General features: G+C 35.6%; 1 protein-coding gene across 1 annotated transcript; it reads left to right on the forward strand.

Moving 5' to 3' along the window:
• Positions 1-1,676: 1,676 nt before the first annotated feature.
• LOC129270884 (transmembrane protein 59-like) lies at positions 1,677-16,261 on the forward strand. Its single transcript, XM_054908220.2, has 6 exons — positions 1,677-1,989; positions 6,399-6,513; positions 9,348-9,442; positions 11,569-11,776; positions 12,754-13,001; positions 13,909-16,261. The coding sequence occupies exons 1-6, from the start codon at positions 1,831-1,833 to the stop codon at positions 14,083-14,085; spliced, it is 1,002 nt and encodes a 333-aa protein (XP_054764195.2). The 5' UTR covers positions 1,677-1,830; the 3' UTR covers positions 14,086-16,261.
• The last annotated feature ends 1,684 nt before the right edge of the window (positions 16,262-17,945 follow it).

The following is a 17,945-nucleotide window of genomic DNA, read 5'->3' on the forward strand; positions in this document are numbered from 1 at the left end:
GGCATATCTTGACCACCAAAAACAACAAATCATTGCGATTAATTGGCTGAGCATGAGATATTGATATGTGACTGACAATATTTGCTTCATAAAACACTATGTCACTTCAGACCAGTGGCGGATCCAGGGGGCCGGGCACATCCGGCCCCTGTCCCCCTGATACCAGTATACACAAGTGTGCCCCCCTTGAGAGTCCGATGGGAATGTGTCGTTCAAACAGAAGTTTTGTTACCTTTTTTTTATTGTCAAACTTTCTAACGAAAAATGTGCCCCCCCCCCCTTCTTAGAAAATTCTAGATCCGACCCTGCTTCAGACCCGATTGGGAGCCGACTCCGCCCCTCCCCCCAATTTTTTTTAATTTGTAATGGGTGGGTGCGTGGCTTGTGTTATGTGTCCCTCCATAATTATTAAGGCCGAACATCATGTATTCTTTTAATAGGCCTATGATGATGATGGTTATCGTATTTAGGTCTATATATCTGCATGATGACAATAGATTTGTTCTCGTAAATATATTTTGTTCTAAATGAAACTATTCCTATCAGAACTTGTTAGAAAAGATGGATGAAATAGAATAACGTACAAACAAAAGCAAAAACAAGGATGAAATAAAACAACGTACATGGGCATGATGGATGTACATAATGCCATCGGAATTGAAAACATTCTCAAACATTTTCAATGTGTGATTTTTTTTTCACTTGGTCGCTACGCTCCTTTGCATAATTTTGGAGAAATATATTTTTTTTAGCCGACTGGGGTGGGGGTACTAGTTGCTTGGTCAGTAGATTCTCCCATGTTCACCATACTGCCCACTATAGGCCACTTTCATTCTAAACCAAAGATCGAAACAAGCCCCCTCGAAACCTTTAATAGTCAAGAACCGCAGCTCCAGTGTCCTGCCTATATACGGCATACATATGGCTTGCGAGTCCCTCTGAAAAGTTTCACAACCAAGAAAAAAGGGGAATAATCAAGAGAATGAATAGGAAAGGAGAGGGGTGCAATAAGATATATATTTTAAATATTATATATCGAAATCCTGAATCACAATATTTAGTTTTTGTATTTATATAGTTTTATGATTTACAACCCCATCTGTTAAATGTCAATTGGGTGTATGGTCTTTTAAAGTTAACCAATCCAGCTATAAAGAAATTTTAAAATCCCCACAGTATGATATACTCCTTAAAAAATAATGTGGGAGTAAACAAAAATAGTATAGCGTACATCATCTCTTTTTAATTATTATTTTTGGCTTCATTGAAACATTTTAGTTTCTCATATTAATTTGACCACCCCCTCCCCGAATTAAAGAGCAGGATCTTTATTGGGAGATGTATACATGTAAGTGTCACTTTGAATTCATTAAGTCATGCATGGATCCTACTTGTTTGTTGTATACAGGGGCGCCCGGATCCAGGATTCTCCAAAAGGGAGGGGGGACACTTTTCCGATGCAAATGCGAAAAAAAAAGTTTTCACCTAAAATAAAAGGTCATTTCGTCCGCAAAATAAAATTAAAAAAAAGGTCCTCGCTTTCAAGGGGGGGGGGGGGACACTAGGGTAAAATTTTCATATTTATATCTACATTAAAATGCTGATTATGGCTCTGAAAAGGGGGCACGAGCCGTAGACCCCCCCTGGATCCTCCAGTGGTTGTATATTAGTGTCTCAAATTAATTTGACCACGGCCCCCGCCCCAAACGGGAGAAGAAAGTTGTCACTTTAAATATTCGTTTTATTTGGTTCATTTGCTCGTACCGTACAACTCAGCGCTGAGCAATTGCACTTCCGAAATTACGTGATCGAGCTGAAAATACAATAACAATGGCGAGCTTCACTCAATTTGTTATATGTTTGGGATTGATTCTCAAGATTTCACTTGCTGCTGATGAGGCAAAGACTCCATTCGACGATGTTTTTGAAGATGTAACATCATGTAGTTCATCATGTGAAAGGACGTATCCCCTACACACATATCCAAAGGTAAAAAAAGAGTGCTGATTTCGTGGGACGGATCGAATGCAGGTGATCGTGATGTGAGACTGTCATAAGCTTTGTATTGATTGTGAATGTGAGTGTGAGTGAGCTGAGCTGAGTTAGTGTGAAGTTTGTGACTGCCTGTGGCTCTGCTATACCGTTTGCGGTATTGTACTTTTTGTAGGCTCAACTTTATTCAGTGTTTAGTTTGAACCACATGACATGCCATGCCCATGGCCAAGGCAGCCTAATGAATGAAGAATAATCATTGGCAGTCACAAAACTTAAAAAAAAACTTGTCTCCAACAAGAGTCCAAGTCCAAGATCAAGTTATGCCAATGCAAAACTAAAACTAAAAGGAAACAACAGATATTGATAGGCCTATTTGTTGTTTCCTTTTGCATTGGCTTTAATATATCTAAAAAATGGATGGACTAGATCTATGATCGAAGTTAAACATCAGAAACAGTTACGTTTTAATACTTTATGCCTAGACTAGTGTTGCAAGTCAGGCAGCATGTTCGGGTTCGGTTCGGCAATTTTTTTCCCAACTTTAGTTCGGTTGGGGGTTCGGCAATAAATGCCAAATTAAATTGTTCACATATAAAACAAAGGATTGCCGACCCTCAGACTGAGTATCACATTTAACATCTGTTGTATATTTATAATAAATTTTGTTTTTAAAAAGAATGGTTAATTATAAAAATTGTTGTAGAAACTTTTTATTTCAATCTTTAAACAAAAATAAGAGTCATTTCTACTTTTATTTTTAAATTGAATATAAAAACCAAAGCAAAATTATTGATAACGAGAGAATGAGGACAGAAACAGAATTACAAAGAACAGAACATTTTTTTCATGATTATTTCATGTACATGTAGATATGATCATGATCGATTACAATATCGTTGCAAACGCAGCTTCTCCGATTGGAAAGTGTTGATCGGGAATGTCGGAACAGTAGGCAAACCACCTCCACTGCACTCAACTGTACTGGTAAAATTCACACTAAAAAAAATATGAAATCTTTTAGAAAGTCCCTATTTTCTAAAAAGTGGTTAAATCTGGTCAATCAATTACTAGTACTTTAATAAGATAAAATATCAGTCCATTCTTGGTCCCGAAAGATCGAGGCTACGTGACTTCAAACATATTACCAACACGAAAATGAGTACATGGGACTGTACTGTGTATTTTAGTGTTGTGAAATCACTCGGCGTTGATCTTCAGAACCAAGACGATAATAAACTGATAAAACTGATAATTTATCATTTCATTTTCAGTAATTGACCAGATTAAACCACTTTTTAGAAAAAAATTAACAATGGAAAAACATTTCAAATTCGGAATATGAATTTTACCAGCATAATAGCAACTGAGAGCAGGTTGTTTGGACTTCCTGTTTCAACTTTCCTTATCAACTATTTCCGGTACACAATCAGGGAACATGCGTTGATTTGCTCTTGAAATGTTTATCTTTTCTGTTTTTTCTAACCTCATTCCTTCATCTATTGATATGTAAATTTCAGAAGGTGAAATATATATACTTTACCATTACTTTGTCAGTCATAAGGAATGAATTTATGTCTGGTCTTTTTCTTTTCTTGTACGTCCGATTACAATCATGATCGATTACAGCAAACGTAATTCAACTACACTTTTTAACCGAGTTTAGCTTAAAATGTCCCCACATTTTATGAAGAAAAAATAAATTCATGTTTAAAAAAATAATTGAGACTGATGAAAATTCAATCAAAGACGAGACAGAAGCTGTCATACTTTGTCATTTACAAGGAATGAATTTATGTCTTGTCCTTTTTCTTTATTAAATACAAAACAAGTAGGTCCGATTACGATCACGATCGATTACGGCAATACGTAATTCAACCACACTTTTATTCCAGTTTAGCTTCAAATGTCCCCTCATTTTATGAAGAAAAAATATATTCATGTCAATATAATTTTAATTTTAAAATTGATAACAGTTCAATAAAAGACATGATGGGAGCTTAAATAGTGGATTTTAAAAATATTTTGTGTGGAATTCTTTTTGTGCACAATCACTAACCAATATTTTTTTTTTTCATTTTATATTTAAATACATGTACATGCAGGTAGTCCCCGCTTATTTTACGTGGTAAAATTAATGTGCCTAATTTTTTTTTTTACCGAACCACCGAACCAGGCCTTTGCGTTCGGTCCGGTTCGGAAGTGCCAAGTTCGGCGAACTTCTGTTCGGCAGTTCGGCTACAGCACTAGCCTAGACTGTGTTAGTTTACCCTAGATCTAACGTAAATTGTTTTTGTTTTTGTCTTTAATGTTTAACGTTGGACCTAGCGTCCCTACTACTTGTGATTTTTTCTTTGTTATTTTCTAACAATTTTTATTTTCTCTTCATTCTAACCTCTTAAGTGCTTTTTTTCTCCCCCCCCCCCCTCTCCTGTTCAGTTTGTTGATGTTTGTTAAATGTTTTATGTTAGAAGTGTTTTTTTTCTTCTTCCCGTCAATCATGTATTGCACACTTGCCCCAGTACCCAGTTTTTCTGCGGTGTGGAAAACAGCAATCGCATGTAGATCTAGAAGATGTATCTTTAATTCAGGAAGAATGACCAAAAAAGCGGAATTAATGGAATTCACACACATTTGCTTGCAAAGCAAAATGAATGAAACCAAAATCTCTATCACAAAAGTATTATCGCAAAATCATTTCTTAATACATAAGTCAAATGCTCAGAGACTGGGTGCAAAAATGCAAAACTTGAGTAAAAACATTGTTTGTGTCACCCCCCCACCTCTTGTGTTCCTAGGTAATAGATCAAAATCAGATTTTGAGACTACAAACTGTTTTCACTTTAAATCTCTAGTTGCTCACCCTATAAGTTTGAGGTCACAAGTTTTATGGAACCCCACCAGAAAATGAACTTATACCCTTTTTACACAGGATTTTCTTAGCCCCGGACTATCGCTAACCCCGTACTATCCTTAACCCCGTACTATTTTTTTTCCTTTTCACACATGCCAAATTGTTATTTCTAACCCCGGATAAGGAATGCTTGCTTTTCACACACGAAACTCGCTAACCCCGGACTAGTGGTTTTTGTCGATCATTCGTAGTACAAGTACTTCACTCGTACCTTTTTTACACACGCTAAAATTTCCTTAACCCCGTACTATAGGTGGGGCCAAATTGCCATTTAGCCCCACCTATAGTACGGGGTTAAGCTTAGCCCACTTTCGTTTTACACTAGCGATCTTAACCCCGTACTATCGCTCTTAGCACCGCAATTGCTGGGATAACCCTGCTTTTTTGCAGGGCCAAATAATCCCGTACTAAAGGTGGGGTTAGCCCACTTTGCAAAAATGTTGTGTAAAAAGAAAGTGGGCTAAGCTTAACCCCGTACTATAGGTGGGGCTAAATAGCAATTTAGCCCCACCTATAGTACGGGGTTAAGGAAATTTTAGCGTGTGTAAAAAGGGTATTAGAGTTTTAAATTTCTACCACATTTTACATGACATTGCAAGTATTCAATTGTGAATTCAGGTGATAAAATAAAGTATACCAAATTTTGTAGTGTTGCTGTCTACATTCAACACTCAGCATGAAACTTGGCATTTTGGTGAGGTTCACTAACTTTTGTTGTTGTTTTGCTGATTGCTATTAACAAGCCCCAAACCCTGCACTTCCTGATGTGGCTATAAGACTGAATTTAATAAGGAGCCAAAGGCAGAGCTTGGATAGACAGAAAGGAATGAAAAGAAAAGGGGAAAAATATAAGAAACTGCACTCTTCTTCAAATGGCTTAGTGTGTCGGTGTCTATCTTGCAAGATTACCTGGGTAGATTCATCAGAAATGGCTTTGATTCAGGAGCGAGGTCACGTTCAATCCTTTATACATGACTTATTTTTCAGGTTCAATCTTGGTGACCTTTATACAATATAAAAGAAAGAGGATTCAAAATAATTTGAAAATAATGATCTGTGCAATTGTTTTTGTTTTGCCTGCTATCATAAATTTTATCTGCCTCAGAAAAATTGAGCCCCAACCAGAAAGAACTTGTAGATTTAATGTGATCATAGCCCAAGTTGCAAAATTTAGGCATTTGAAAAAAAAAAACAGTGACACGACATCTGCTCTTGAGACATTTGCTCCTGTCTTAAAATCTCATCGGTTTAGAATTAGGATTGTAATAGTTTTTGGTTCCGAAGAATGCAAAGATAAGGATTAGGGTTTATTTAGTTTGGGAGATTAGGATTCAGGTTTGGTTTAATGTGTAGATTTTCCACCGGAGCAATTGTCGGAGGAGCAAATGTCATGGAACAGTAAAAAACACCCCTCTGCTTAAAGAAAATCTAGCAGCTGCTCATGTACATTTAAATGTACTCACAAGAACTTTCTTATTTCTTTCATATTCAGATGGAGGATTTGCGAGCATGTCAACGAGGATGCCGTCTTTTTTCTATGCTCGAATTTGGTGAAGTAGATTATGAAACAACAGACTTTAATAGTACCAAACAGGCTTGCAAAGGAGGTGAGATTTTAGATATGGGGTAAGGGGGCAGGGTAAAGTGAGGGTACATGTAATTGCCTAATGATGGTACATGTAATGATAATAATGATTAAAGAGACTTATGGAAATATTGCACGCCATTTTGATTTCCATTTTGATTGAATATTTAACAAAATTTTGGAGTACTGGTAAAAGAAAGAATTGATAACAGAAGAAAAAGAGAAAGAAATTAGAATTGGCAGTTCACTCACTATAGAAAAAGTGGCTGGAAGAATTGATTGTGCAAGTACCTATAAACCAAACTGTTGAAATCGGTCCAATAGCTAATTGTAAAATCCTCTTTAAAGGTCAAGTCCACCCCAACAAAATGTTGATTTGAATCAATAAAGAAAAATCAGACAAGCACAATGCTGAAAATTTCATCAAAATCGGATGTAAAATAAGAAAGTTATGACATTTCAAAGTTTCGTTTATTTTTAACAAAATAGTTATATGAACGAGCCAGTTACATCCTAATTAGAGTCGATGATGTCACTCACTCACTATTTCTTTTGTTTTTTATTGTTTGAATTATACAATATTTCAATTTTTACGAATTTGACGATTAGGACCTCCTTGCCTGAACCACAAAATGTTAAAATAATGGAATTCCACGTATTCAGGGAGGAATGAAACTTCATTTCACATGACAATGACGAGAAAATCAAAATATTTCATAATTCATATAATAAAATACTGTACAAAACAAATAGTGAGTGAGTGATGTCATCAGTTCCCTCATTTGCATACCGACCGGGATGTGCATATAACTCTTTTGTGAAATGAAGCGAAACTTTAAAATGTCATAACTTTCTTATTTTACATCCGTTTTTGATGAAATTTTCAGTGTTATGCTTGTTAAATTTTTATCTTTTTATTCATATCAAGTTTTTGTTGGGCTGGACTTGTCCTTTAATGCAGGAGAAATCAATCAGTTTCATTTAATACAGTTTGAATGTAAACTTTATTTGCAATCAAGCATTGATGTTGAAGCCTGTCTACAGCTTCAGTAATAAGGGTCAAGTATACACTGCAAAATCACTGGTGTTGATTTAATACCAGCGAAGTATCTATATCGGAAAACACCAGGGAAGAGTTGAAAACAACACCTGTTAAGAATCAAACCGATATTGGTTAACACAAAATGCATATCTGGTGTTAGCCTAAAGCCGAAGTGGTGCTGTTTCAACATCTCCGGTGTTTTCCTACAATTTATCTATACCAGGCTGATGTTGAATCAACGCCAGTATTTTTGCAGTGTATTGCACACTTCATCTCTTCATGTTCCAACAATACAAAGTCTTAGTGGCCATTGAATCTTTTCTTCATCCATCGATTCTTCGTGAGAGATGTTGATTTTTTTGGAACCCTCTCCTTCGCCATGCTTTTATTTTGGTTTTAAATATAGGTTTTTGAGCAAACCTTTAAATGTAGTACCGGTATATAAAGTTTCAAACATTATCTTTGTCTTGAAATTTCCAACCCATTTACAAATAACAAAACATACAATATCCTATTATTTTCATTTCATATCTTTCACCTCATTTTTTTAGGGTGTACATATACATGTACACATCTACTACTCTTGAATTTATAATAGTGACATTCACTTTTTGGGGAATTACCAAAATGTAAAATCAGCTTTTAAGTCATTTCTGAGGAAGCAAGTTCACAGGCTTGGTCCAGCAATCCCTTCATGTATTTGCCTATAAATCACTTGCATGCCAAATGAAGAGTAATCACCATTTTACAAATTATGTACATGTACATGTATCTAATTTGTCAAGTGTGAAGCCCTAATGTCTATGTGAATTTTGAACATCTGTTGTTTCGATCAATAACATTCATTTGCTCCATTTTTGGGTTGTTTATTGTTTTTTGTACGTGTTGTGAGTGTTGTTTGCTCACCAGTCTTCATTGTACAGTACATGTATGTACATTGTAAGTATAGGGTTACATGCACAGTAGGAATATTGGACCATTTTCACTCTGGTTTTGCTGTTCTTTAATATTAACAATAATGCCAACATACTTTATAGTGCATATCATCCCTAGTGAATCCCTAGGTCTTTAGCATTGCATTTTGGTAGAAAACTTCATGTGTACATTGCACACAAACATGTACATACATGTAGAACACAGCACACCTGCTCTACATGTACATATACTTTATATCTTGGGCTCCATTACAATAATAATCCCTGCCTTGTACATACATACATGTATATGGTTTCCATTGATGACAATCCAGGGAAAAAAATCCACAGGGGCTGGGGGGGGGGGGATTTTCATTTAGCCCCCGAAATGGTCAAAAGAGTCCTGGGAACAAGAAGAGGAGCTGTGGAAAACCCCATTCACAAGCTTATCAAACGTTGCAGATTTAGGCAGTAATGTTAGCTGTGATAAGTAGCCCCTGAAAATACAAACAAAAAAATTCCTGTGACAATCTATGATCTTCATGAACTTCATGTATGGAGTGTTCTATATTTTCAGTTTTCATTTAATTGATGTAATCTGTTACATGTAGTTGAATTAAATGCTAGCCTACAGTCATGTGCAATTGTACATGTACTTGTCATTTAACTTAATATGGATGGTGTAGTCAACATTCTGTGTATGCACAATTAATAGCTAAGTGTATTTTACCAATTTTGAGCCACTGATTTATAGCATTGGCACTTCTGTTGGTATTCATCAACGATGCAACTACATTCATGTTCCATAACAGCTATTCAACCAATGTTCTGTGTGTGTAAACAGAGTTATTTGTACAATTACTCTCTCGATATTTGCTTGATTTTTTTGTTTTTTGTCAGCTTGCCATGAAGCATATAGCAATGATGAGCTGTTGTTTGCCTGCTGTCTCGGATGTACAGAACAGGTTCCATTTGCTAAACAGATGAGAAGACAGGTAAAATTACCAGTAGATAATGACATTGTTTAGATGTTCATGTACCAGGTATCTTTTTCATGCATTGAAGTGAACTGGGGCCCGTCTTACAAAGAGTTGCGATTAATCAGGGGAGCGTTTCATCAAGATTTTTGTCCGACAAGTTGTCAGATCTGACATCTTTCCTTGATTTTGATTGGTTGTGAGGCACTGTTACTATGGTAACTGTCGGATAAAACAGTACTTGTCGGATAAAACGTCCGACAAGTCCTTTCATGAAACGCTCCCCTGATCAATCGCAACTATGGATGGCCAGCAACGTCAACACATAAAATGCATGTTTGTGAAGAAAAAAAATTTAGATCTGATGTACATGTATATTTATAAATTCATTGATTTCTTGACAATTTGGTGTGTTCTCCTTTGTTTGCAAAGGACACTTTGCAAATTTCCTGTAGAAAGTAATGACACTGTTGGATTTCCATAGAGTTACGATTAATTGGATCAATCGTATCTCTTTGTAAAACGGGGCCCTCATCGTATCTTATCGTAATTATTCCCATACAGGAGATCTGCCATTTAACGATGCATGTTTATGTGTATGTAGGCACCATGTCATGCATGTTGTGGCTCAGGGTTCCCAGCCCATCAAGGAAATCAGGGAATATTATTATACTTTTTTCCAGTCAGGGAAAAATCAGGGAATTTGATTTAAAAATGCCTCAAATCAGGGAATTTTATCGGCCCAAAAGTGAAAGCACGGTAGTCAGACTCTGTTATATTTTGTTGCATATCAAAACAACATTCATTGAATGACTGGTTATGGTGGTACTAATTGGTTTTACATTTAGTTTTTATACTGAAAATACATGTAAATGTAATTCACCGCAACAACTTATTGTAGAAAACTTGCGAAACTTGGAATGGATTTAAATATTTATCAGGGAAATTTTTACACTTCATCAGGGAAAAATCAGGGAATTTTGTTTTCTTGAAAAGCTGGGAACCCTGTGGCTAATCAGTATACGGTATATTATCAGCTTCTGGGCAATTTCGCCCTCAATAGGCTTAATAGAGCCCTGAAAAATCCCCACTTACTGCAATATTAAAGCTTGTCACGTTGCAGATTTAGGAAGAAGGTTGTGAAAACCGCAAAATAGCCCTCCGTCGAAAAAAAAAAATGGGGGGTGACATTGATTGACTTCAATCAGGGGTGTGAGAGTTCAGATTTTTATCTGATTTCAGATTTTTTTCATTTTGATTTTCAGCTTTATTAATAATTTCAGCTTATTTTTGGCTTTCCTCTGTACAGAAAGTATGGGAGCTCTTTCTATTTCAGACTTTTTCTACAAGTTTCAGCTTTTTTCAGATCTTTTTATTTGTGACCACTCACACCCCTGTTCAATGGAATTCATGCTGTACTGCAGCCCTCAACCCATGACCACTCCCAGTTCTTTCACTCATCTCCCTAAAAACTATCTTTATCCAAAGTATCCCTCTTCACCCCTTCTTTGGAACAGTGATTTTTCATTTAAAAATTGCCTTTTCCATCTCAGACAATCTGTAATTCATTTCTAGAAAACCTGTAATCCTGTTACAAACTTGATCTAAAAATATTCTGTTTTGTGATTGAAAATATGCTTTAATAGCAAGATCATTATTTTCATCTTGCAAAGGTAAATTCAATAATTTTCATATGAAAAGTAAAGAACCAACATTAATTTTTTGTTTTGATTTACAATTAAAACGGAAAATGACTGTCCCTACCTATATGTAGTACTCCTTCTTCTGCAGAACAAGCTTCTTCCTGAAGGCGTACATGTATGTCCCATAAACTTAAAACTCCCATCATCGTGTACCACATTGAACTCCGTACTCATTTTGTCAATCCAAGTGATTGGGCTCAATAAAAACTCTAAATTAAGACAAAACAGTAGCTCCCGTACACATTTGTCTTTCCTGTCAAATAATATTGTGATGGCTCAGTCAAATGAGCTCTCTCTCTTTATAGATTATACACAATGTCACGTTAAGATGAATCTTGAGATTTCACTGTGAATGGGCTCAATATTTGTAAATCTTGTCAAAATCAATCATGAACACCAATTAGATTCTTCACTGTCTATTTTTTTAATTTTTACTCCCAGTATGCCAGCCAGGAAGCAAGCATGCACCTCATCGTCCCTCTCTTCTCAGTACATAGCATCTTTCAGCAGCTGACGTCCAGTGCACGAGGGGTCTCCTTCTCCCAGGCGATGTTCTACTGGCAGGGCGATAATAATCAGCTGTACATCTTCGAGACCCAGCCAGAGATTGATATCTTCACCGTAGATCCTGACCCACAGGATCCCTTCAGTGAGTGTCGGGGAGGGGGGGGGGGGATAGGGGGGGGGATGGGGGACGGGTGCTTGGGGCCCTGAAAAACTTTTTAAAAATACCCCTGAAATTTTCATAGGGTACAAAGGAAGCTGTAAGACCATGTAGTAAATTTTGGCTAGTGAGCTCTTTCAATAAAATTCAGTAAAAAATGGAAAATATCTTCTTTTTTTTCCCCTGTTGAGTGTTGATTGATATCTTCACCATCTCGGTGGTTATTAGGGGGGAAAAAATTCATGAGGGGCCCGGGGTAATTTCCCCCCGAATTGCCCCCCAAAAGCCCAGGGAAACTGAAAAGCCTCTGAGATCCCCATAGAGTCCTACAGTAACTGTAATACAATGTAGAAAATGTTGGCTGATGAGCTCATAAAGAAGCCACAATTTTTTTTCTTCAAATTGACACCCCCTCCCGTAAAAACCTGGTCTGAAATAGCCCAGTTAGAATGGGGTTGATGATGGTAGTAGTGGCTATTTAGCACACAGGTCCTCCTTTCGATGCTCATGGCACCGAAAGGAAATGTATACATGAATAATTATTACAATGGAATAGCAATGAAAATAGAACTTGATATTCTCCTGAACATAATAAGTTTAATGAGAGAGGAACAAACAAGTTTTCCAATGCGGCTTGGATGTTTCTGTGATGAAATTAGGAGTAATCAAACTTTGAATACAGGGCAATTCCATAAAATATGTACGTCCGACCCCCTATATTAAGGACCTTCATTAAATTTTCCGTCTCAGATTTCATGTTCTTTTGACAGTCTGTAATGCTTTTAAATGACCATGACTTGGTCAGTTTATAAAGTGAAGTCAAACTGGAGAAAAATGGGGGTTGGACGTACACAAAGGTTGATTATTTTATGGAATTGCCCTACATGTATAAGTAATCAATTTCTGTTTAGCTGTACATTACTACTGAGTAATGTTATTTGTTTTGTATGTTCGGTTATCAGATTTTGGCAAGCAGTTCAACGGCTTTGAGACTAACCTAGAAGTACTTAACGATCACGACCCGACCTCTGACCCTTCGCGACCTTACGCCACTCACCTTGATACGTCTAGCTGGTTGGACTGCGTGGCCAAACGATCAGGGCTCCCTCGCTGGCTACTCTCAATCACCATCCTCCTCTCCTCTGTCGCCCTCTTGTGGCTGTGCTGTGCAACCATGGTTACCGCTCCAGAAAGGAGAGTCAGAGCACCTGTAAGTTCAATTTCCCTAGATGCATTTGCCAATAAACTCAACATATGATATGCATGTATAAGAAAACAATATGTTTCTTTGAACTAGTACATGTAGATTAAGTGTTTGTTTTATTCTATTTAATCTTAATTCTATTATTGGAAGAATTGATATCATATTTAATACTTGTATGAATTTGATACAACCATGCAATTATGATTTTTAGGGAAAACCTGTGTCATATTGAAGTGAAGATTAAATAGATACATGTATGATGAATTTTGCTAACTTATGGAATCTTTTGTAACTCTATAATAGAATGATACTTATCATTTAAAAAAATTGATAAAAACAAGTTTACATATAAGTGATAAAATTTGTCAAGCAATTGATAATTTGATGTATATGTATGGTACTGTATTGTAGTCTTGAATGAAAAAGAATAGCAATAATGTATGGCAACATGAGGCTGGGCTATTTGCACTTCCAATATAAATCATCCTGTACAGTGCAAACACAACTGCACTAAGTAATGAACTGCCAAGCCTTTCCACATGCCCCATTTCACATTCAATAGTTTTTTTGTTTGTTCATACACATGCTACAATGTGTATGCATGGACACAAACTGAAATATCAAAAACTATATAGAAAAATACCAATAATGTCTCATAGATAATAGTACAATACCAATCTTACTACATATTGTTTGTGTGAGAAAAATGGTGATTTATGTTTAAAATCAATTTAAATTTTCCTTGCAATACTCTGCTAATTTCTGCTATTTGTGCTCTGTATTAAAATTTACATAATTTATATACCGTGCTAATTTCTGTTATTTGTGCTCTGTATTAAATTTAACATACATGTATCTTTACATTTGTGCTCTGTATTAAAATTGACATATTTTTACATTTTGATGTACACAGAAATTAAGTATCAATGGAGACTTGGAATACCTGAAGCAGAATAAGAAATGCCCCGATGGACACATTCCCATTTATATCTCAACCTACACGACCAAGCCAAGCACCAATGATACCGATGACGATGTCGAACCGCTGCCACTCAACATTGATATAATCCCTACGCAATCAAAGATATAGTCTGCATGCCAGACAGACCCTTTCATAATAGAAAGGAGTTGTTTGGACACCCTGTTTTTCTTACATATAATATTCAGTTTACGTGCTGTATCATCTCAAATGAAATTGATAATCGGATCATGGTTGTATTGCACAGCAACTGTACATGTATGGAGGTATATACTGATATATTTTCAATTTACAAACAATATATATTTATAGTTCTATATTTAAACTCTGATATTGTCTGATTGGAATCAGTTTAGCCAAGAAGTTTTTAAGAATTGAGACACAAGGGACATCAGATAAATTCATGAATAGGTTTTATGTTTCCCCATCTATTCAAATTCCTTTGTTGAGTGCCCTGGCTGTCAGAAATAAGACATCCGTATACATGTATTTTGCTGCTCTTATCTCTGAAACAAATAATATTGGATACATGTGTTTCATAATTCATTGTACGCTCTTTCATTCTCATTTTACTCAGTAAAAATAGTTCTATACTGAGACAAATACACTACATTGTATAACCTTTTTAATGCTGCATACGCCTTGTATACAGGTGTGTGTATTTCATTCTACGTACCGAAAGGAACTCTAGGCAAAAAGTATCATATTTTTCAATCTATCCAATTTTGATATTTGTGTAGATAATCTTCATACACCTTTAGATACGTGTGTAATATTCACAGGTAGGATGAAGTACACTTCATGTAGCAATTTTGTTTAAAAGTTGGGTACATTACTAGGGGCTGAAAGAAATAATTTTTTTTAAATGTATCTTCAAACAGAGTTTGAACCTTGGTATGGTGTATTTTCATTGTCGGTATATTGTTTTAATAATAGATACCATTATTAGAAGTAGAGCTGTGCACATTGAAACATCACATTTCTTGCATGTTTTTCAATGAAGAATTTAGATGAAAATATCTGCCATGTTTTCAACCGATGTTGCACTGGGACTATCACCTCATGCTTTCATGTACTTGTATAGCTATATCATCATTCAAATATTGAATCATTGCGATTCTGGTTTTTCTCCTCAATGCAATATTATCAAGATCCATTTTTTTTTTTTCATTTTTGGTATGTTCATGTACTGTTGAATAGCATAACTAGCATTCTTGGATTACGATGGTATACGATGTACATGTTTATTGCTCTTTTAATTGTAGTTAGAGGTTGCATGTTCATGTAGAATTATATAATTGGAAGTATAACTGAAAATGTATTATACAGATGTAAAGTAGGGATTTCTATTTATATTTTATTCACTTGATATACATGTAGGTTTGGATTTCCATTCTTTGTGACGGTTTTGTGTAATTTTTACAAGTTTATAATTTTTATTTTTAATCTGTATTCCGTTATTTGCACTTTTTTCCCTATAAATTCTTAGATTGATTTGTGGCATTTTATCCTGTAGTGGAATATTATTTTCCCAAAAAAAAAAAAAAAATTCAATTGCAATAGTGTGATTTGCTGATTACAAAACAGGGTCATGGTTGCTTTCTTTACATCTTATCAATTGAAGTATTTCTAAAACAGTTTAATTATTTTGATATCCCAGTACCCTCCAACACAAAAGCATACATTCATTCTTTACAATTGATAATTATTTATGTGGTTTGCTATCTATTCAAATAACAATTAATTTAATGTTAATTTGATTGTATGCTTTATGTCAAGCCTGCCACACACCACGCGATCTGACTGCGACACTATTTTCAGACAAATCGCATTTTAAAGTTCCAAGATGAACAATGATTTTATTTGAAGTTCGGTGTAATGCTATGAATGCTAAAATCAGAATTCTGCTTTGCTGCTAGCCTTCTGGTCGTATAGAGTCCGAACTGTGTTCAATTTGCATCTTTTGATGACGTCATTATGATTTGGAATGGAATTTGCTGATATTCCTACAGGAAGGCTTGAAATACACTGGAATTATTTTGCTTTCGTATTCATACCAATGTTCAGAACTTTGATTGTAAAGATTTTTATTTTGGAATGCTCATATAAGATGCTATTACAATTACATACTTTGAAAATTGGATAGCAACGGATCATGCAGTGGGTGCTGGGCATTTCTGGAACTAGATTTCTTACCTGTATTTTCAATACATGTTCTACAAAAGAGTGAATAACTTTCAAGCAGGCCTTTGTTGCAGAACTGTTTTTAAAGAGCTTATTATTATCAGTTATTCAGTATTTTTTTTATTTTGTTGGGTTTGTTTTTACATTGGCGTTTTTTTCATCTTTTTGTGTTGTAGACGTGCCTTAATTTTCAGTTAGAAAAAAATATATAGAGTCTGTTTACATACCATTTTCCGTTGCCATAAAATAATTCTGTAGATCATCTTTGATATGACTTGCTACCTTACTCATCATAGTTTGGGGTCAGTATGAAGTCTCAAAATTTGGGGTTAAACGTTTTTTTTTCTTTCTAACGATTTAATGATCATGTTAAAGCCATTTACCATGATCCCATTCCTCTCATTTCGTGTTCGGGAATTGATATGTAGAATCAGTAGCGAGGGATATGTAACAAAAAGTTTAGCAGTTGAGAATAGGACTGATTTCTATGAATGATTGTTGTTAATGATCAGTCATAAAAATCATCACCACAATCAATTGCTAAGCTTTATGTTACTTGGTTCTGGCGCAGGGGCTTGCAGACTGACTGTATATAAACTAAATGAACTGTATAGGGCATTCGTTTGCTACTTTTAATTCATTTGCCATTTGTAGAAGTATCATTATTATGCCTTTTTAATTTTCAGCTTTTAGCAAAGGTTCATTGTTGGCATATTCATCTTCAGTTCAGCCATGAGTTATCTTGAAAAACAATTTTTTTACTTTACATTGTTAGAATGGAGTCGTGTGAGTTTATCAGTGTTAAAAGTGAATATTACCGTACTCTATAATTATTTTCAAATGTTGTTTCAGACAGGGAAAATGGTGAAGGAGAAGATGAAGATGCATACTTAAGCCAATGCTGAGCATTAGTTGATTTGATTCTTGGATAATATGTATCTAAAAGAACCAGGGGGCTGTTTCATAAAGCTGTTCGCAAGTTAAGAGCGACTTTAAGAACGACTGGTGATCCTTTCTTACGCGCTAAACCATTGCCATTGAATATACCATTCACAAGATGGGATCGGATCCCCAGTCGTTCTTAAAGTCGCTCTTAACTTACGAACAGCTTTATGAAACACCCACCGGGGAGGGTTCACAAAGAGTTAAGTGACTTAGAGTCATGCTAAAATGCTGATGCACATATTACATAACAGGCAATATTATTGATTTAGTCACAGTAGCCTGCGTTCTCTTAGCATGATTTGGCTTATGCGGTGATGCCTTCTACATCGTACGCAACTGGAAATTATAGTGTGACTCTTTAAGTTTTACCAAAATCTTTGTGAGTCACCCCCTGGAATAGAGTTGAGGCTAGGAGTTTTAAGTCTCAAGGCTGGCAGAGAAACCCTTCTTCCATAGATTCTGTAGATGGGACTCAGCCTATGCCAATGCCAATAGAACATGGTCTTAACTCCATTCCTATTAAAGAGGATAAACGTATGTTATGTATGTGTGTATTATTGAAAGATGACGTGGAGCCCGCTTTGGACAAGAAATGGATTTGGAGATCTGTATACAGTCAGTCCGCAAGCCCCTGTGTTAATGAGCAAATGAGCAAGATTTATCCAAGTCCTCTCGTGGCTGAATTCATGTCCCTGCAAAATCTCGTGAATTGTGAGACTTTCTTTCTCAAAGAATTTAACCACTTTCTTCTTGAGTAATATTGATTTTTTTTGTACCATGGGCAAGAGTAAATGTTACCCTTTTATATTGGTCATTTCTTTTGAATGAAATATTTTGATAAA

This window comes from Lytechinus pictus, chromosome 11, assembly GCF_037042905.1.
Source record: "Lytechinus pictus isolate F3 Inbred chromosome 11, Lp3.0, whole genome shotgun sequence".
In the NCBI taxonomy this organism is placed as follows: domain Eukaryota; kingdom Metazoa; phylum Echinodermata; class Echinoidea; order Temnopleuroida; family Toxopneustidae; genus Lytechinus; species Lytechinus pictus.